The sequence below is a fragment of the Chrysochloris asiatica genome, unplaced genomic scaffold (assembly GCF_000296735.1).
Source record: "Chrysochloris asiatica unplaced genomic scaffold, ChrAsi1.0 scaffold00061, whole genome shotgun sequence".
Classification (NCBI taxonomy): domain Eukaryota; kingdom Metazoa; phylum Chordata; class Mammalia; order Afrosoricida; family Chrysochloridae; genus Chrysochloris; species Chrysochloris asiatica.
Genome location: NW_006408579.1, coordinates 13,288,613 through 13,310,143, shown reverse-complemented (window position 1 = coordinate 13,310,143; position 21,531 = coordinate 13,288,613). Strand labels below are relative to the sequence as shown.

Genomic DNA, 21,531 nt, shown 5'->3' with positions numbered 1-21,531 from the left:
ACTAGAATCCTTATGGAATAAAGGCATGTTCTTACACAAGGAGGCAGCTCCTGAAGAAGCTTCTCTTAGATGCGAACGGCATGAGCGTATAATATCTCTGGTCTTTAGTGGCTGGGCCAAGTCTACAATTCGAATGCCACCAACGTGTACAATGGAAGCTGGGGTGGGAGGCAAGCTACTACTGCAGGGACACCCCAGGCATTCTCACCATGGCCACCCCTCTCTCTCTCACACAACAGTGTTGCAGGGACCTGCAGTATTTCTTTGAGAGATTCACGGTGGCTTATGGGACGCTGGCTTCGGACCCTCTGCTATACACCATGCTGCGTGGGATGGCCGTGATTCAGAGAAGAAAGAGGCCCCAGGTCACTCTCGCCTGCCTCCTTTTAGCCACAGCAGGCTGCTTTGCAGACTTGAGTGAGTACTTTCCTCCCCTTTCTTAGCCTGCTCCTCTTGGAAGAACACTCTGCCCTGATGTAAAATGGAAGCATTAGCCTTCTACAATAACTCTTTAAGAGGCCTGTCCTCTTCCTGAATCTCAAAGAACAGTTCACTCTCCCTGGTCTCCAGGGACATGCTCAAGAATACAAGATGAGAAATGATCACAATAAAATGGTATTTTATCCAATTTGGAGATATGCCAGAGGGGGAGGAGTAAAAATTATAATAATGATAACATCTGCCCTTCATTGCAGCATACAACATGAGATTATGACAGGCAATTCACATGCATTGAGTCTAAGCCTCATACAACCCTGTAAGACAAGAATTATTATCTCCATTTTACACATAAGAAATGGAGTCTCAAGAGGCTGAAGTCACACTGTTCAGAAGTGGATTCAGACCCAAATCTCCCCAACTCCACAGCTCCTAACTCCTGTATTCTAACACTGCTTACTTACTCAGATCTACTACAGGTTGAGAAACGACCCCAAATTAGCAGTTACTCAGAATTGCTCTATGACCAGCTGACCTGCGGGACTTGACTGGGGAAAGCTGCCTGGGTGGTGGTGTTTTCACTGATGCATCTGTTCTTCCTCCAGGTGTGGTCCCACAGGTCACCGTCCTGCCTACGTCCACCGTCCAGAAGCTAGGAGGAACTGTGATCCTGGGCTGTGTGGTGGAGCCCCCGTGGATGAACATCACCTGGCGTCTGAACGGGAAGGAGCTGGATGGCTCAGATGATGTTCTGGACATCCTCATCACCCGAGGGACTCTCGTCATTCCAGCCCTCAACAACCACACCGTGGGTCGGTACCAATGTGTGGCCCGGATGCCTGCAGGGGCAGTGGCAAGCGTGCCAGCCACCGTGACACTAGCCAGTAAGTGCTATACTCTATCCTTTGCCCTCTGCCTCATACTGTGATCTTCCTTCCTTTCTCCCTCTCTCTCTCTTCCCTACCAGTCACATACCCCATCATTAGTCTTACTATGAAAGGTGGTGTACCAGTTGAAATTTCAAATCAGAGAGTGGGAGCTGCCCAATAATCCCCAGATAATCTAACCATCGCACAGGGACCACTGTGCCATCATGAAGTTTCTCTTTAAATAGGGACAGTGCTTGAAATCACTACATAGTGACAAATTGGCCAGTGATGTTGACATAGTTGAACCTATGGGTCCAAAGATGGGCCCCCTAATTTTAGATGCCGCTGTACAAACGACTTGCCTTTCATCCTCCTGGCTTATCCTCACTGCCCACAATCAGAGGCTCTGTATTGTGTGGAAAGAACCTCCCCATCCCAGATTTGGCTGCCTGTCTTTCTGTGAGGGGGACAAGCGTATTCCAAATGCCTGAAATATAAACAGTAGAACATGCTGAAAAGGAAACTGTGAGCCAACTGTTTGGTCAAAGACTCCATGGTTCTACTATATTTAATCACCACTTGAGTGTACTATGTCTCAGGCACAATACACATATTATCTGATTCTCTGTTCATTTTACACACTGGAAAATGAGATTTGATTAAATAAACTACTGAAGGATACAAAAAAAGTCATATATGCTGAGCCTAGAATCAGGAAATATTAAGAATTGTCTCCAATTAGTCCTCTGTCCTGGAAACTCAGCTGTGGGGAATAGGGAAACTCTTTGGGACTTGATTCCTTTTGTAATTTAAATTTAGAGATGAATTCCAGAGTTTGTTCCCTGATTATGTGACAGAGGCCTCTGTCCCTGACAGCACTACTGGGGACTTCCACGTTCACCATCATCTCCATCCTGTGGGGTGGTGTGCTTTCAGATGTTTGGTGGTCTCACTTTATGGGCCATGCCTAAGGCAGCAAACTTCAGGTATCACAGCTAGTTGAGGTCTTGGAACGTATGAGGTATAAGTCCGCAGAGAAGAGTGTTGACAGATGGAAAAGGAGAAAAAGCTCCCTCTGCCCTTTGGTCCACAGAGCTCCTGAGGGTCTTCACTCAGGAGGAGAAAGGAATATACATGCAGCAGACCCCATTTTCAGTTTCTTGGGGGGAAATGCAGGATCCATCCCCATTCTCGCCCCTAGAAGACCTTGAACTGCTGACCTTGGACTGTGTCTTGGAGCATCCACCCATACAGTGGGAGAACCCATTAAGTGCTAGGGATCTGGAGAGGCTGTGAGTGCTCACTGAGGGAACCCTCCCAGGCTTACTTGTCAGGAAGGGATAAAGGGGATACCAGGAGGCTGGAGTGAGGAAGGTGAGAAGGGAGAATTGAAAGGAATCCTATCATCACAGTAACAAAGGCTGAGGTTAGAGCTATACGACCTACCATCATACCTCTTGTTTTGACTACTTAAAGTTTTAATTACATTATAGAAAGCTTGGAATTTACGGAAAGTACTATCTACCCTAAGTCCACCACCCTCACACAGCTGTCATCATTGTTTTGAAGCTGTCCAGTGTTGATTCATATGTTTACATTATTATAATGGTACTACTAAATGTACGGAGTCCTGGTGTGGCGCTGTGGGTGAATGTGCCAGACTGCCAAGCCATTTGAACCGCAAGGTCGGCGGTTCAAGCTCACCAGCTGCTCCTTGGAAATCCTATACAGGGTCACTGTGGGTTGGAACCGACTTGACAGCACTTCACAACAACTGAATGTACAGCTTCTATTCTTAATTTCATGCATTGACCTGGGGGTGAACATTTCTCATTAGCGATATGATCATAATTTACTTTTTATATTTTGAATGTATAATGTATAGAGCAAAGTGTACAATGTATACTAATGTAATAGTGGCATGTACTTGTATACTAATGTAATGGTGGTTGTTACATACTTGTCTGTTAACCAAAAGATCAGCAGACCGGTTGCTCCAAAAAGAGAAAGATGTTGCCATGAAGTCTGATAGCCTTGGAAACCCTGTGGGGCAGATCTACACTGTCCTATATGGTTACCAGGAGTCAGAATCGATTTGACGGCAGTAAGTTTAGGTTAGGGTTGATTCCAACTCATACAGGACATGTGACCATCATTCAGGCAGATTTTCTTATATCCCTTCCTACTTAATGTCACCCTCCTCTTCCCCACCAGAGCGAGATAGCAATTATTAATGGCCCTAGAACATCCCTTCAGGTGGCTGTACCATAATGTATTACCCTTATCTTATTGCTAGGCAGTTAGGTTGCCTCCAATTGTTCTTATTACAAATAAGATGTGCCTCTGAGCACAGTTTGTGCCTTTAAAAGGTAATACTCCTCATCTGGTGGGGGAGGGAAGGGAAAGGGGAAGTTTTATCTGCAAATGGTCAGCACGTGTCTCTGTATAGATTCATTTCAAGAAACTCCTTAACCATTAATTTGGCCTAATTAGGAGCCAGGCTGAGTCTTTTATTATTTGGAAGAAGGGAGAGTTGGAGATTTATTTTGGAGCCCTTTTTCGGCTTCAAGGTATATTTGTGTGAGGAGAGACAATTTATAGTCTTCATTGAAAAAAAAAAATCCCTGGCTGCCTCTTTCTCTAGTGCTTGAGGGGATCTGCAGTTGGCAGTGAAGACAAAGGCAAGGATTTGGTTGCTGCCCAAGAAGGCACAATGAGAGAAGGGGCTTGTGCAGGAGCCGGGCTGGTCTTGTTGGAAAGCCAAGAACTATTGGCTTGTCATTTAGACATGAATCAGAAGTGAAATGTTTAGGCCTGACTGGAAGGATGGAAGTTCTGCAGAAAGCAAGAGAGAGAGAGGAAGCTCGAGGGGCTGTGTCATCCAGAAGAGGGAGTCAGTGGGTTGGAACTGCAGCCTTCAAATCTGCAGGGAGCAGTAGTGTGGTGTGGAGGTGAGAGAGGCGGAGGAGGGGGTACTATGTTTGGGTTGATGCCATTGGGGGATTTGGCCCAGACTCAGCAGTTAGATTAAGTTTCTGAAAGCACATTCCTGAGCAAAATGGGGGCTGTGTTTTGCTGGTTGGCAGATACAGGAGGGAATAGATGGGATTACTGAAGGCCATGGTCTTCATTTAGACGAAGGTAGGGCAATGACATGCACATCCACACACATGCACGCACGCACACACACACACCATTTAAGGCTTCCTTTTCCTGTGGGCGCTTCTACATGCACTCAGGTGTTCGTCCTCAGACAAAGCCGTTGCTATTTGGCCTACCTGGCAAGAGGCTGCCTTCTGTATCTAACTCCTGCAACTCAACTCAGGGCTTTAGATGATGGGGCCTAGGTTCTGGCTCAAGGACTTTGGGATTAGGGAGGCTTCCAGCAGAAAAGCTTTCCTGGTCAGGGCCCTTTTCACCCCAACACTGGGTGTTGTGGACTCCACTAGGAACGCACTCTTACCTGGTGACATCAGCTTCAGGTCTTTAGGGAAATGGAGGCTGGAAACTGAGAATCACACTGACGAGTCTCCCCTGTGCACCCCACCCTGAACTCCAGGCTGTTCTGGCTGTGTGGACAATGCCCACAGTACTCTCTTCTGTGGAGGTACACGTTCTTCTTGGGGGGAAAGCTCTTGCTGCTGATACCTCACTTCAGACTCTCTCATCTAACTCATGCTTTTTGAAATGGCTTTGGCTTTGATCTCCCTGCTTCCTCTTCTTATTACCTTCTTTTTCACATGCTTTATACCAAGTAAACAACCACTCCACCTGGCTCTGGAACATTGCTAATTAAATACAATACTCTTTCTTATGGACCTTGAGTCAGCCTCAGAATTGTTCTCAACACAGGATATGGTGAGTTGTTGTTTTAAGTGTCATGGAGGAGGTTCCAACTCTCAGCAACCCTATATAACAGGGGTGGGGAACCTTTTTCTTCCAAAATGTAAAATATCATTTGCAGGCCATATAAAATTATCAACTTAAAAATTAGCCTGCTATATTTGATCAAACGAGCTCTGGTACTATTGTGGTTACGAGTACCCACATGGTCAGCAGTTCGAAACTACCAGCAGTCTCACTGGAGAAAGATGAGAATTTCTGCTCACAGAAGGATTTACAGCCTCAGAAACCTTCTACAGGGTCACTGTGAGTCAGAACCCATGCCACAGCACATAGCAGCCTACCATATTTGATCAAACACTCACCCTTTAATGTGATGTCTGGAACTGCAGTTGTCTTGGCAAGACCAGACCAAATGATTTTGCTGGCTTCATACGGCCCATACAGTCTCTACCTCAGCTGTATAGGGTTTCTGAGGAGCAGCTGTTGGGTTTGAGCCACCAACTTTGTGGCTAGCTGTCCAGTGCTTATCCTATAGTGCCACACCAGGACTGCAGAATGGTGAGTTGTAGTTATTAAATGCCATCAAGTTGTTTTGGACTCATAGTAACTCTGTATAGGGTTTCCACAGAGCAGCTGGTGGGTTTGAACATCCCACCTTGTGGTTCACAGTCCAGTGCTGATCCTACAGCACCACACCAGAAGTCCATAAGGCAAGTTGTTGTGAAGTGCTGTCGAGTCAGTTCCAATTCATAGCAACCCTGTATAGGTTTCCAAGGAGCAGCTGGTGAGCTTGAACCGCTGACCTTGCAGTTCAAACGGCTTTGCAGTCTGGCACATTAACCCACACAGCGCCACACCAGGACTCCAGAAGGCAAGTAGCCACAACTAATTAATGAGCTGGCATACAACTTGAAAGCTGTTTTCTAACCCTTAACTCTAACAATCTACCACTCAAACTTCTACGGAATTCTTTATTTTTAACTTTAAAAAAACACATATAAAATATTCACTTGTTTAATTCTCCCAATTACCCCCAACATCCCTAGGTCCTAGTGGTGTGGTGGTGGTTATGTGCCTTAGAGTCAGTTCCGACTCAGTGACTCTGGCCTATCTTGAGGTTATCAGCCCAACTTGTAATCAGTAAGCTACCTGAGCGCCATAGGCCCTAATAGTAGTTGAAAATAAAAATAGGTGGTAGCTGGGTAGAAAATGTCAAGCTAATGTGAATGTCAAGTTGCAGGTGTGTGAGCAAAAGGACCATGACTTCTTCATGAGGCCATTGAGCACTAAGACAAGGCATGCACCTTAAGTATGAGGCAGTGACCATTCCTTTCACAACCCTCACTACTCCTTTGTTGTTGTTAATTGCCTTCGGTTCCGCCTCATAGACAGCCTATATAGAGTTTACAAGGTGTGACTGGTGAGCTTGAACCACCGACCTTGCAGTCCAGCGCATTAGCCCACAGTGCCACACCAGGACTCGGGTTCAGTAATCCTTTGCAGTAGCCACACAGGACTCAGACACCATTCTCACAGTTATGGAGTTTCTTATGGAAGTTAACAGGTTACAATTCGGAGCCCCAAATGCTCAAGGCACAGCTGTTCCAGCCAGCTGCTGATAAGTTCCCATAGGGCACACTGCTCCACTCTAAGCCTCAGCCTGAAGCCTTGGCTCTAGCTCCATTGGTCAGCAAGCCTAGCTAAGTACCTGGAGGTGCACCCCACTCTACAAACAAGTTTTCTACCCAGGGCCACATTCAGCCTTACTTGCTCTGTGGGCTTGGCTCTGTCTCTGTCTCATGCTCTGATTCTTGATTCTGCTACTGTTGCTCTCTGGTATTCCTCCGGTGTCACTGCTCTCTATCCCTGGGTCTGGGGGCCCAAAGGATACACTCATATCCTGGCTCTTCTTTGATGGTAGTAAGCTCCTGCTTCGGCTTCTGAGATGGTTCATTTTATACTCAGGATAGAGTTTTAAGTTTTTACAGTTACATTAAACTCTTCTAACATCCATTGTGGAATCATATCATCCTATCAGTAACTTCTCCCGCCTTCTCTCTCTTACTCAGACTCATCAGTTGGGTGGGAGTTGTAAAGACTAAGGCTAGAAGAGACCTATTAAATAATTCACAACACCATATCGTCTCCCCTGGCTCCAGAGGTCATAGGTGAGGCAGCAGTTGACACTGGTGACCACTCACAGGGAAGGATGGAGTTTCCTTGGGAAATTGTCTTCATGACTCTATGACTTTTAGGAAATGTTAGAATGACATTATCTATGTTCTCCAGCCCAGATTCCCATGTTTACAGCTACCTTAAGAGTAGACTGTGGTGTCAGTACATTGCGTGTTGTCAGTGTAGCCCACAGAGCTACCCACTTTTACTTCTGTTGGTTCACGGCTGCCTATTCTCCTATCCAGACATACATCCAGTTGTGGCTCAGGCTGGTCTGACCCTGGTCCTCAGCATGGTGAAGCCATATCTCCTTGTATTCAGCTTTCCCTACCCAGGATTCCCATTAGGCACTTCATTAAGGTCTTTTGGGCACTGACCCTGAACTAGAATGGGCAATTAAGGAATGCTGTAGATCTTTCTGCCTTAAAGTATTGCTAGTTTCCTTTAACCCCTGCCATCACCTCAAATACACCATCTGACTTGTATAGTTTAAGAATATATCTCTTTGGCAATTAAAACTAGAATCTGCCTTAAATCCAGCTCCAAGACTCATTAGTGGTCTCTTTAGACTTCAATGTTTCCACATTGCTAGTGTAGTTGTTCTTCCCTGACCTTTCCAGAAGCCATACACTCCTTTTAGTCCTCTGGATGTTTTACTTTAAGCCTTGGATGAAGTTATTACCAATGAAGAACCAGACACTGTGATTCTGTTGTCCTGGTCCCTCCCTGGGTGAAAGAACAACTCTATTGGCCCTCTATCTTTGCATAGGGATTGCTGTAGCCTCAGGCATCTTCAAAGACAGACCAACAACACAGTTCACATTTGATAACCTTATCAGGGCCTTCATTTCTGAATTCTAATTCCCCCTTAATCTTGAGCTTTCGTTTTAATGTAGATCTCTCCAGGTCTTGGTTGTTTGCTTTAAAGGTTTATATTTTATAGACCTGACTGTGACAAGCCACCTCAAATCTTTTTAGAATGGATAGATGAAGAGAACATGAGAAGAAATATGTAATAAATAAGTTTAGTAGATGAATAGAAATAATTTATCCTTCATCTCCAGCAATCAGTACAGTGATCTTCCCCAAATCACTGTGTGTTATAGTCCTAAAGACTCTATTAAATAAGATCAAACCAAGGTTCATAAGTTCCACATGGGTAACAGCAAACCACCCATTCTCCAGCTCTGTGTTCTATATTTGAACATTACGGAGCTGGTGCCTTGGGAATCGGGGAGTTGTTTAGAATTCCCAACAAGACCAATAAAACCTGGTCCCTGGCGTGGTTGATCTCTCAGTCTAATGGAGCAGGTGGACAGAAGTAACACACTAGCCATAAAAGCAAAGCAGACCAATAAATTGTCTGGTAGAGATGCAAAGCTGTTTTAGCTGGAGCTCAGAGAGCAGCAATGATTCATTTCCATTTCAGAGACTTGAAGAAGACTTAGGAGTTAAGACATAAAGAATATGTGTGTGCTATCCTTTATCTCTTAATTCTTTTGATTCCTCATATATATAGGCCTTCATGAGATGAGTTAAGCATTCACATTATGTACTTCGGTGTCCTGTGCACCTTTGAGTTGGTTCAGAGGTCTGTTACTTCCATGGTGGATTTAGGCAATTTCTGAATGCAGTGGTGGTGTGCCATGGAGTCAGTTTCGCCTCATAGTGACCCTGCATAGGGTTTCCAAGGCTGTAGGTCTTTATGGGAGCATAAAGCCTCAGTGTTTCTCCTGCAGAACTGTTGGTAGTTTCAAACTGCTGACCTTGAGATTAGCAGCCCGACACTACCAGAGCTCCTTGAATTCTAAATCGAGCCACCAGGAAATTCTCTCACTCTTGCTGAAGTATTCCTTTCCCTTCTTCTCTCAGTTCTCACTGTTTCTTACCTCTTTTCCCCTTGGGAATATACATTTTCTAATTACAAATAGAAACCAAGAGTGTTTTTTCAGACACTATGTCCCTCCCCACAGTCTGGTTCAGTCCGCCAGTGAGGCACTGACCAAACAAGAAGGAACCATCAGTTCATATTGAAAAAACATTTGTGTGTGGGGCTTTTCAAGGGATCTTGTGCAAGCCCTTTGCTTTGAGGGGTGAAGGGGTGAGGTTGGGAAGAAGAGTTGGGGGAGGAGAGAAAACACAGGTGGCTTCCTGAGCTGTCCCAAGAGAGGAAGGGAATCTGCAGCTGAAATCTGGGGCTGAACACATAGGACAGGGAGCCTGTGAGTCAGCCTCTGCTGGGAGAGAGACCCACATGGGGTATATTACTGGGAGGGGCCAACCTGCTTGGGCTCCAAAGGTTTTAATAAATTTCACACAATAAATTATGCACATTTTGCTTCCCTATTTGGTCAAGAAAATCATTGAAAGATAGCTTAAATACAAAAGGAGCAGCTTGAATATCTAAATGCAGAAACGAATAAGAAATGCTTCGTATAGGTTTACGCCAAAGTCTCATTACTATCTGCTGTTGAATTGATTCCCATTCATGGTGTCCTCGTGTGTTTCAGAGTAGAATTATGCTACTTCATAGGGTTTTCGTGGTTGTGGCCTTTCAGAAGCCGATTGCCAGGCATTTCTTCTGATGTATCTCTGGGTAGGTTCAAACCCTAAACTTTCAGTTAATATACAGTGCTTAACCATTTGCACCACTCAGTAGACTCCTATGGTTTTATTAATCCTTTCTATTTTCTACTGGATTCCAGTATAAAAGTGGAATGGGCAAAAATTCACACCTGACAAGAATTTTCCCGATAGTCTATGAAATCTTCAAATGGCATTGATGATATTAATCCTATCAGGCCTGGCTCAAGTACCCCGACACACACCTAGTGATACCAGCTCTGCTTAGGGTATCTTGGTAGCCACGATTTACTCCAAACATTTGGGGACTAATTCCATATTTAGCAGTGTCCCATAAGTACCAAATTAAGACCTGGAATCTATGGTGCATCTTCTAACATGAACACACTTATGACTCCTATCCCTGTCTCATCCTTTCCCCCTACTCCTGGCACTGCCCCACTCCTCAATCCATCCCATTCATGACAAACATAAAGCTATATGCTTAAATGAAAACCTAAGTGCTTTTTCTAAGCAAAGAAGAAAGGCCACATAGTATGTTAAGCGTGTATGAACTGTGGACTTTGAGGAGTCCTTTACATGTGAAAAGGAGGGAAGGACTAATGTGCTGACTTGAAACCACTGGAATCCTTTAAGGAACACAATGCAAGATGGTTCATTTAAGGTGAAAAAGGAAAACCATGAGAGAAAATGGGTCCCTTGTCTCCTCCTTGTGTGTGTGTGTGTGTGTGTGTGTGTAAAAGTTAGGGATTTCGACTTTGACCTTGCTTTTAGATATCCAACAGTTTTGGAAATCTACAGAAGCCAGGGACCTCTACAGAATAGTGAGTCTTCTCTGCAAATGAGGCAGAGTGTTTACATTTAAGATAAAGGCTTATTACTTGCTGTTGTTGTTTTTTGTTTTGTTTTGTTTTTTAATGGAATCTAAAGACAAAAAGAATTGTTGAGGCAAAAAGAAATGACCCATTTTTTCCCCTATGGGGAGAATTATGCTTAGTTTTTCAGGATTCTGGTTCTCTTCCACTTACAAACATTTAATGGCTCCTGGGGCCACATCAAGAAACTCCAAAACTATAGCATGATGCTTTAACTATAGCATGATCTCTCAACCCACCTCCCATCAATTTCCGTAGCCTTTGAGAACTCTGCCATTTCCTCAGCTCAGATTGTACTTCCTCATGCTTTTGGGATAGTGATCCATCTGCCTACAACCTTTTTCTTTCCCTTCCCCACCCTACCCACCCTTTCCTTCCCTTCACCTACTTTTCTTTTCCCAGATAGTTGCTACATCCCTTGAATTAAATAATTTCTTCTCAGTTTTCAAGATGCAATTATCTACTTGTTATCAGGTGTCTCCCCAAATCTGGTGTGGGCTCTCCTCTTCTTGCTTCCTTAGCATCATGAGTTTACTTCTCTAGCCCTCTCCTGGCATGGTCTCTTTGCCTGGAGGGTGGCAGCTGTCTCCTCCATCCTTGTGTCCACAGTGTGATAAACAGCATCCAGCACAGTAGGCCCACAATGGCTGTCTACAAGAGGAAGGCTCCCAAAGCAGACATTTTTTTAAATCTGGAAGATCTAGAGGGGTATGCAGAAGGTGAACAAAGGCTTCTTCACCAAATTTTAGTGTAGTAGATGTTTCAAGGAAGTAGATAAGAAAGGACAAAGCAAGGACTCAGGATACAAACAGATTGAAGATGCAAATAGATTCAAGAAAAATTCAATTTAGGAAAAATGATGGCTGTCAGAAGCATAAGGGGCTGTTAAAGAGATTTTGAGGGTCTTTGGAGGAGCATACTAGTGAATGTGACCGGGTTCCACCTGACACTGCATGGGACACCCTCAGAGACAGTGGGTGGGTGGGGTCAGAAGCCACCACTATGAGTGTGCAGTTGCCCAGGTGTTAGGGTGGAAAATGTGGGAACCATCATGGGTGGATTCACTTCCTTGCGACTCTGTCCCCGCCTCTTCCATCTGGAATTCTGTTTACAGGGGCCACGCCGAAGGGGTCTCCATTCTCCCTTGGAGTCCTTCAGCCTCCCTCTCTCTCCTCCCTCTCTTCCTGTACAGCCCGCCAGCCCTACTGACGGCTTTGCCAGGATCCAGCTCTGGCTCTGATGAGTCCGGACCACCAGGGCTCACATTAATTTTCCCAAAGTGAAGTTTATAGTTTATGTTCGGTTGATCAGAGAAATATGTGTGATGTGGGTTGCTGGCAAGTAATTCCTTTTTTTCCTTCTCTCTTTCTTCAGTGTATTTTTGCAAACCATTTCATTCCTTCATCTAGTCCAAAAGAAACTCCCCAGTTCTGCTAGCCAGCCCAACCTCAGAGCAGAACTGAACTCAAAGAAATGAGATGGTCTGCAGACATCTTCCATGTTCATCTGGCTGCCAGACTCAGTGGAGACATGGCTTCCTTCCTTGACTCGTCTTCAAGGATTAATCACATTTCTCATTCTCTCATTATGTCTTTAATATATATATATATATAATATATAGTAATTGCTTCGAGCCAAGAAATTCCTGAAGAATTAGACCAATTTATTGCCAATCATTTAATGACATTGCAAAATAGTTTCTTTTTATGCTCTCTCCTTCTTCCTCTCACACTCCTCCCTAAATGTCTCTATCCCCTTCTGCTGACTCCCAGCTTTATCCCTCCCTTCTTGACTTTGATGTTCTGCCCTTATTATCCTGCCACTTTAATCTCTTCCCCATTCTCAGTTTTCTCCCATTGTTCAAATCTGGGGGCAATGCTTACCTCAATTCAAAGAGAAAAAGAAAAAAAAAAAAAGGATTGAACAACTGATGTATTTGGCATCTGCAAAGGTGATTTTTTGTTTTTTGTTTTCCCTTCCATGGAAACTTTTCATTTAAATGAGAGAGAGCATGCCTTGCTTTCATCAAGTGTGTTTGAGAAATTTCATGTCATGTTTCCCCGGCTGTCAGGAGACAACTTTGGAGCCAAAATTATTGTTGTAATTGGACGGCCAGGAAACAAAATCCCATAGAGAACAAATGTATTTATCCACTCTCCCGGCCTATAAAGAGAGAAACAGATCTCACTTTGCCAATCACAGTTTCTAAATTTCTCTGTAGATCCCAGAGATCTGACAGGCAGGAATGCTGGTGGAGGGGATAGAGACCATGCTTAAAGACATCAGTCTTGAGAATCATCATATCCTGCCTTGAGTGTTGTCTTTTTCTGTCTTATCTATTAGAATAAAAACTACCTGCACTTAGGGACTATGTCTTCTTTGGGTCTTCTGCTGTGTCTGCTGTCATAGGCAACTTTCTGCAGTGTCTGGCTGGCTGGATGCATGCTTGGAGGGATGGTGTTGTGCTGAATGCTGACTCCAGTGTGTGCTGGGTTAGCCCAGCCTTGTGGGATTCAGTAGAGTTGGCTTCAGTGGTCTGTGTTTCACATCTACAGACTTAGTCACTACCCAACATGTGTGGCTTCAGAGATGCTTGCCCACTCTACTGTAAACATTGTCCACTCACCAGGCGCCAGGCATTCTGACCTCATGAAAGCACCATCATCGGCCTCCAGCCTCTTCTCTCCTTCTGTAGTTCCCCCACATCCTTAGCAGATGATCGCTGAGGTTTTTCATTTGCAGAACACTTTATTTCGGAGGACTAGCCTCGGGATCATGCCAGGCCTTGGTTCCTCAGGTGACTTAGAGGTGGAGAATAGTGTTGGGATTCTCCGTTCATCAGTGAAGCAGATGGGAGCACAGAGGAGCCCCTGCATTGCCAGAGACCACACAGCAAGAGACAGTGCCAATATCCTTCCTTCCTCGGTTTCTAAATCCAAGTCTGACAATACAGCAGTGAGACCAAACTGCTGCTGTTGAAGGTTATTATTAACTTCCCCTGCAACTTTGCCATCTTTCAAGAAGGGGCAGAGATACAGGGAAGGCCCATAGGGCCAAGATGCCACAGAGTCATAAGCCATTAGGGAAATAGTTTTCTGTGCTTTATAGTTTCAGCCATAGACCCAGCAAGCTACCACAGGGACAAGTTGAGGCTTGGAGACCAGAAGAATTGAAGAGCAGAATTATCAGCCAGTCTAGGAACCTGCTATGGCCGCGAGGCTGCTGAGCTGTCCCCGTAGCACTGCCAAGTCAGCCCAGAATGATGCCTCCACCATCTGGTGGAGCCCATCCAAACCTCAGCAGATGAGTGCGGGCTTGTCCCGTGATCCCTGAGAACAGGCAGGAAGAAGGGCAGGGCTGTGCGTGAGAAGTGTCTGGATGAGTAGAAGGCCAAACTTTTTTTTTTTTTTAAGTTTATTTTTAAATTATCTTGCTGTTGTTAAGTGTAGTCAAGTTGGTTTTGCCTCATAGTGACCCTGTATAGGGTTTCTGAGGAGCTACTAGTGTGGTTGAACCACCAACCTTGAGGTTAGCAGTCCAGTGCTGGCTGATCCTAGAGAACCACACCAAGACTCCTTGAAATTATTATTATTTTATAATGGTGAAACAAAACATACTAAACTCCTTTTCAGTGTCCAACTGAGCTCCTTCCTGGAGAGAGAGATCTATCTTCCTGGGGATACATCGAAGGTTCCATCTTACCCAACTTCTTACTTTAACAGAATTGAGCTGTGATTTGCAGCCTAAAGGAGGACTCGGGGAAAAGAAGAGACCCCTTGGCAGTGATGATTAGGTTTATGGAACACACAGTGTATAATTTGCAGGGACACAACTGTAGCTTAAACCCTGTAACTGGAAGTATACAGTTTCTCAGTTTCTAGAAATTCAGGTGGATGTTGTTGTTGTGTGCCATTGAGTTGGTTCCAACTCAAAGATGTTTCAGAGGCTGCAGATCTCTACAGAACAGAAAGCCTCATCTTTCTTCTGTGGATACGAACCATGCAGCTAGCAGGCCAACATGTATGTAACCCACTACACCGCCTGGTCCCATGTTCTGAAAATATACAAGTGTACAGAAAGGATTGTGATTTGATGCATCTACTGAACCATTGTGAGTAAAGGAAGGCTATAAAAGAAGTTGAGGCATCGTTCTGCTGAACCTTTATGAGTAAAGAAAGGCTTAATATTACAGGGTGAGGTGAAAGAAGTGTAAAATAGGGCTTGAAATAAAATTTGTCCAGATGTAGTTTTGCATAAGATCCTGGTGACAGCATCTTCCTTATGCTTCTAAGAGTCTTTTATTCATCTCCATCGTTACTGTGGAAAGAGGCTGTGTACCTGAACAAGAAACACAGAACACATCACATGCTTTGTATATGAACAGATCTCTGTAATTTGTATCCCCAGGGCTTCCCTAAAAGTAATATATTAGAATATACCAGGGGATTCGAGAAGTCTGTGGAAAAATGGAATGAAACATAATGGAATTTTTCTGTGAACTTTTCGAAGACCCCTCATACATCTTCCCTTAAGAAATTGACTCCCTAGACGGGCAGGGTTCTATATGTCATCGAAAACATTTGGGGTCTTCTCAGAAAGCACTAAGTTCTGTGACAAGAAAAGAAGGTCAGTAAGCTCAGATATGGCCCCCAAGACCAGGACTCCTGATATGTGGAGAGTGGAGAAACAGTAAGAGTTGGCCTATTGGCATTTGATTAATGTGGACAAGTTAATAAAGTAGCTGGAAGAATGTACCAAGACAGGGTGCAAAGGAGGGGTGTGAGGGAAGGTAAGAGGATTAAAGTTGCAAAAACATTCCTCTAATGGATTTCTCAAACACGCTAGCCAACAGTAAGGACAGGTGTCCTGTCAAACCGTTTCCCTATGAAACTTGATCCGTGGTTCTGCAGGGAAGCCTGATAACCTCATCCCAGTAAAGCCAGCTGAGCTGTCCAAGGATGCAGCCAGGAAACTGGCTTTGCAGACAAAGGGGCCTGGGAACAGACTGGTTCCCTTCATATGTGGCCAACTAGCGCTCCCCTCTGCATCTGCCTGTCTGATGGCTGCCTAGGCTGATATTGATCATGGAGTCTCCGCCCTTCCTGGCCTCCTTCCGACCCAAAAACACTTGGAAAGGGGGGTGCTCCGATTTTCAGCTCATTCATCACTTCATTACTCTGCCTTTGATCCCTTAGGGAAATTCAAGCTTTGCTCCAACAGCCAAATTGGGAGTGTTTGTCTAGTGAAGTAACAGCTAAGGCTTAAGCTTAGGAGGCACATGGAAGGGACAGAGCCAAAGACCCAACTGCTGCTTGTTTTGAAGCCAGGAAGACTCGCCTGCCAGTCTTGTGGGGAGCTGGATGCCCAGCTGGGGCTCCCTTGGTCCTGCTCACATGGGCTGTTGTGCACATGTTGGCATCAGAACAGAAGGGCCATCGGGCTTTGGGATGACCGTGTGCCTCCCCCATAACACAGCCTTCTGTTTTGAACAGAACAGTTGTCAGAGAGTGCAGAAGAGCTTAGAGGGGCCAGAGGAGGTTGTGGTGGGGGTGTGGAACAGTGCGCAGGGTCTAGATAAGCCCTTAATTAACAGTAGGGTGGGAGCCTGGGGCCATTGACATGGAGATGGCATTCTGGTGCCAAACCCATTTCAGTGGCTTACATCTTTTCTTGCAGAAAGATCTGCTAGGTTTAAGTAAGTCTATTCTTGCCTGAGGCGAATTTCCTTAGAGTGATGTAAAGAAGCAGCAGCAAAGAAGCCCTTTGTGGAGCAGTTTTGGGTTTATTAGAGCATGCAGGAGAGTACTTCTCGGTGAATGAGGACTTTTCCTGATACCCCTGATGATTCAGTTGCTCACCACGTGCTTTGGGGAGCCTCTTGACATGACAAGCATGGTCCTGAAGGAATATTAGGGACTTGGGTGTTTTGCTTCGTTTTAAGTGTGTAGCTTTTGAAAAAGCAGAGTTACCAAGATTTAGCCACAACACATGGAGCACAGGCCATCAACTTTCTTTCCTGGTCCAAACCCTCCTCTCTGAGAGAAAGCTCAGAGCTGTCTTAGCTGAGAGACTCAACCAGAATTGGCTACATAATTCAAGGGGCCCAGTGCAAAATGCAAATGACAGTGCCCCTAGTTAAAAAGTGAATTAAGAATTTTAAGATGGTGACAGCAGAACATTCAACCAGGCGTGTTCCAAGAGCAAGGCTCTGTGAACTACATAGGTTGCACACCTCTGAAGCTGACCTTGGGCCTAGCCTTCATTCAGTAAGGATTTGGAGAGAATTGCTACATTTTCAGTACTGTACAGTGGGCTTGGGACCTGGGTGCAAAATTCTTGGGTTGCCCACCAGGAATTTGTAATTTAGTTAAGGTCCAATATCACATACATAAAATTAAATAATGATGAAATGACTATTTAAAAACCCAAGATATATACCCAGCAAAAGGCAGGCATATGCGAGAAGTCTCACTTTGACCCAGGCTCCTTGCTTGGTCAGCCTGAGTGACAATGGACCAGTAGAAAGAGTGAATTCAATTGGGGAGTCTGTCATCATTTTTACCACACAGCTCCGTGAACAGCATGTATGTCTTACTCCACGTTTATTAGAACAACTTCACCCGTCTCCTGGAACCTTAGCATAACTTCTCAAGAAACGTTCTATTTTCACAATAGTTTCCATTGGCCATACTTAGATAAAATGTTCACAGAACATTTGTTGTGTTACACCCTTGTCTTTGATCTCACTGTGTAGACCATATTAAACCAGGGCATTTGAGTTCATAGGCAACAGAAATGGTCCTGCTTCCAAGATATTCACTCATTTAATTCATTCGACATTTACTCAGTGCCTGCTGGGGCCAGGCCCTGGACGAGGCACGTATACACAATCCAGCATTATAAGCCAAGGAACTAGGATCCTTTCAGGAAAAACAAAAAGTTTTCCTGTCCTGACTTGACTTGATGGAGAGCTTCTGGAAAGTTCCATGAAATAAAATCTCTTGTGGTGACAGTAGCTGGTTGTTGGTAATTCTCTCTCGTCTTCTGTGTGAAACCTAACTCCTGCCTGTCCTTGTTGCCTCCTCTGGCTCTCCAGTGGAAACCTGCCATGAAACTGCTGTTCGCTCTGATGGTATCAGGAGCTGAGCAGAATTTGGTGTGGTCATCATTCAGAGAGAATGCTTTCAGGGCTTTGTAAGTCACTTTATGAAGAAAAATCATAAGACATAAACATTTTCATCTCTCTTATCTTACTCCACATTAGTTTTTAATTCTTCTCTTAAATTCAGCCATGATCCTGAAAACCTAATATGGAATGCGGTTTTGTTGGCACAAATGGTCCCTGTTCTGTTCAGCAACATCAGTGATTTGGCTCATACAAAGAGAGTTTTGTTGTTTGGACTGTTGGGTTGTTGGGAAATATTCTGCTCTGGTTCCAGATGGATGTCCACCCTCTTCCAGTTTAGATCCCAGGCTCCCCGTCACTAAGCTGAGTAGGGAAACCCAGTGACAATATTGCCAGAGACTATGTGGAAGCCAAAGCCCGTTGTCAGGAAGCTCCCCCACTTTCCACTGCCGTTAAGCCACACAGGGTGATTCCTGTTGGACAAGAGAACTTTCCTTGCCTTCAGAAACCCTTAGAGCATCCACAGATCCCTGGGCCATCCACTAGGTTGTCCATGGCATTGAGCGAAACTCCTTGTTCACAGGAGTCAGCTTCTGGTTACAACCATGGTGGCCTTGGATGGAATCTCAGACCTGGTACTTTCTGCTGTGAATGTCTGAGGAGGATTTGGGAGGGTTGTTCTTGATTGAATAGGAGAAAAGACATCAGCATTCTCTTTCACTCTTCCCTCCAAACCTTCTCCAGAAGTCTTAGCTAAGTCTCCACAGCTGTGCCAGGACGTTGATGCTTTGGTAGTGACCCCACTCCCAGCCTGGTTGAGTAGGGCCGACCAGCACTGCCAGCTCGCCCCCATCCTGTCTCAGCATACCAAAAAGGGCAGGCCCATGTCGGAGACACCTCCTGATGACATTCTTTCCCCCAGTCTACTCACTCCAGCCCCGGGCAGTGCTCAGCCCATGCCACCATGCACATTCTATTCTGTAAGCTCCTATGGAGACCACCCGTCCTTGACAATTTCCAGTGTGTTAACTTCTGTAGTTGTTTATGTGACCTGTTTATGTGACATAAAGATCCCATGGCACTGACTCTCCACCATGAAATGAAGGCTCAGCCAGCAGCTCCCCTTGTCTCCACAGACCTCCAGGACTTCAAGCTGGACGTGCAGCATGTGATTGAAGTAGATGAAGGGAACACAGCAGTCATTGCCTGCCACCTCCCAGAGAGCCATCCGAAGGCCCAGGTCCGATACAGTGTCAAACAGGAGTGGCTGGAGGCCTCTCGAGGTGAGTGAACAGGGCAGGGCCCCAAGTCAGGAGGGAAGCCCAACAAAGCTGCTACCACCAAAGCCCCCTAAACACGCCGATAGCGCCATTCCTCACACTACTTCCTTCTTGATGTTTAGCTCTATAGATGGCTAAGGGAGTTGGCTTCCACTGTGGAGGCCCTCTGCCCCATTATGTCACCCTTTGAGAACCCTGGAAGGTGTTACCAAACTGCTGCCATTTGATCAGGGTGCTCAGCACCTAGTTCCAGTTTCTTCCCTGCATACTCACTCCCACAACCACATACAGAAGACTTCCTGGCCAACCTAGCCATTCCCAGAGCTTCAGGATGCCCCGTGAAACTGTTCCTCACACAGCGGAGCAGTCTTTTCAGCAGAACTTAGTTTTGTCATTTTCTCCATTTTCCTAATAACAGTCATCGCAGCTAACACAGCACCTGGCCCTCCCTGCCCAGCCCGCAGTGGACACAGCAGCCGGGCCAGAGTGGGCCAGGCTTTGGTTTACACGGTACTGGGGTTCAGGGGAGACTACCCCTCCAGAAAGGGTCAGCTTCTTTACACACTTGTACCTGCGTTTGGGGCCAAGTAGAATCTATTTATTTGACTCCACAGCTCAAGATGTATACCTGTTAAGATAGTTTTATAAATTTTAAAATATTTTCACTAACTGTTTCTAGTTCTGAAAAGAATATATATTCATTATAGAAAATTTGGAAAATAAAGAAAATGACTTTTAAAAAAAGGTAAAAACCCTAACCTTCTCCTCAGAAATAACAAGAAACTGAGTAGAGAGGAACATTAGTGCCCCACAAGGGTCTAGGGCTATCCCTGCTTGATGCGGCCCTTGTCCAAATAGAGCACACGTGGGGACACCCAGCGGCAGGCAGACACTGGACTGTCTAGGATGACATGGTTCTCAGGTCAGCTACCAAACTGACAGGAAGTGCTTTGCCTGGCAGGAAGCTGAATGCTGGTGTCCAGAGGCTGAGACTCTGCCTCCTGTTTCACAGGCCTGATCATACCTAGGACCTCCCAGCTATAGTGTCCCTCAAGAAAAAGAAGACAAAGTCCCACAGACCAGCAGTGCATCAGGGGAGCAGGGGGGTACATTGGATGTCGTAAAGAGAGCAGTGATTTGAGGTTAGAATATTCCTGTCCAGTGACAGATCCAGTAGTGAGGATGGCTCAGAGACTGAGAAGCAGGTCGAAGCCAGGTCCCTCCTTCCTGGTGGCTTACAAGAATTGCCATCTCATCGCCTAAATGTGTAGCAGGGTCCCCTCAAGCCCTACAATAGAATGCATCATTCCATTTCACAAACAAGAAAGCAGGGTCAGAGAGGTTCATTAACTTACCCAGCATCATACAATGAGTACCTGGCAGGTCCAGAGCTTGAGCCCAGGTCTGGCTGACCCCAAATCCTGCATCTTTTTCACCTGAACCCTGCTTTCTTGAAAGTATAAACTTCTCTTCTACAGACCTGTTTACTAACTCAGGGGGTTAGTCACCCAGTTTGTTAGCTGGTGTGTTAGTTAGTTCCTCTCCCTGGGGTTCCTCTCCCTGGCTCATCAGCCTCATTCACAGCAAAATCTTAATGAGGAAGAATCATTCTAGGTTGGGCTTGTTGAGACTAAGGTGTATGTCAGCTCCTGGCTGCAGCCCTTCCTGTTCCCTGATCCCTTGCCTTTGTGGATAACACTAAGAAGGTGGTGCTGAGTGCAATATTCTGGGCCCAAATTAATCTCCGTATTACTCACCTTCACCATGCGCTTTCCACAGATAACTACCTGATCATGCCATCGGGGAACCTCCAGATTGTGAATGCCAGCCAGGAGGATGAGGGCATGTACAAGTGCGCAGCCTACAACCCGGTGACCCAGGAAGTGAAAACCTCTGGCTCCAGCGACAGGCTGCGAGTGCGCCGTAAGGGCCAGGACCTCACTCCTGGTGGAGGGGCCCTGTTGATGGTTGGGCAGGGGGGCCTCAGTCAAAGCACCAGCTCTCTTTCCCAGGGGTAGGGGGTGACCCTGGGCACAGATCACTGGGGCATCTGGAACCAGAGTCCAAGGGTTTGCTCCTCTGGCTGGCCCAGTGCCACTTCTCACAGCTCCTGGTCTGGCTGTAGTGGGTGGCTGTGCTTACTGGTTACATCAGCACTGTGGGAGTCATCCCTTGCCTGCTGTTAGAGATTTCCTTCATTGTATACAAGGGGCTTCAAAAAGTTTGTGCAAAATAGAATTTGTGTACTGGTGTGGCGAAGTCTGACACTCCACTAACTATGCAGCATATGCAGAGTTAAGATGAGGGTGTGTTTGTACATGGAGGCAAGGCCTCAGGCT

At 45.6% G+C, this 21,531-nt stretch overlaps 1 protein-coding gene across 1 annotated transcript in view; it reads left to right on the top strand.

Annotated features, from left to right (window-relative positions):
• Nucleotides 1-241: 241 nt before the first annotated feature.
• Nucleotides 242-21,531, top strand: part of BOC (BOC cell adhesion associated, oncogene regulated) — a 39,093-nt gene continuing 17,803 nt past the window's right edge. The window contains exons 1-4 of the mRNA XM_006864180.1: nucleotides 242-417; nucleotides 1,044-1,322; nucleotides 19,049-19,195; nucleotides 20,972-21,115. Coding sequence (XP_006864242.1) covers nucleotides 321-417; nucleotides 1,044-1,322; nucleotides 19,049-19,195; nucleotides 20,972-21,115 — 667 coding nt within the window. The 5' untranslated portion in view covers nucleotides 242-320. The remainder of the gene's footprint in view (nucleotides 418-1,043; nucleotides 1,323-19,048; nucleotides 19,196-20,971; nucleotides 21,116-21,531) is intronic.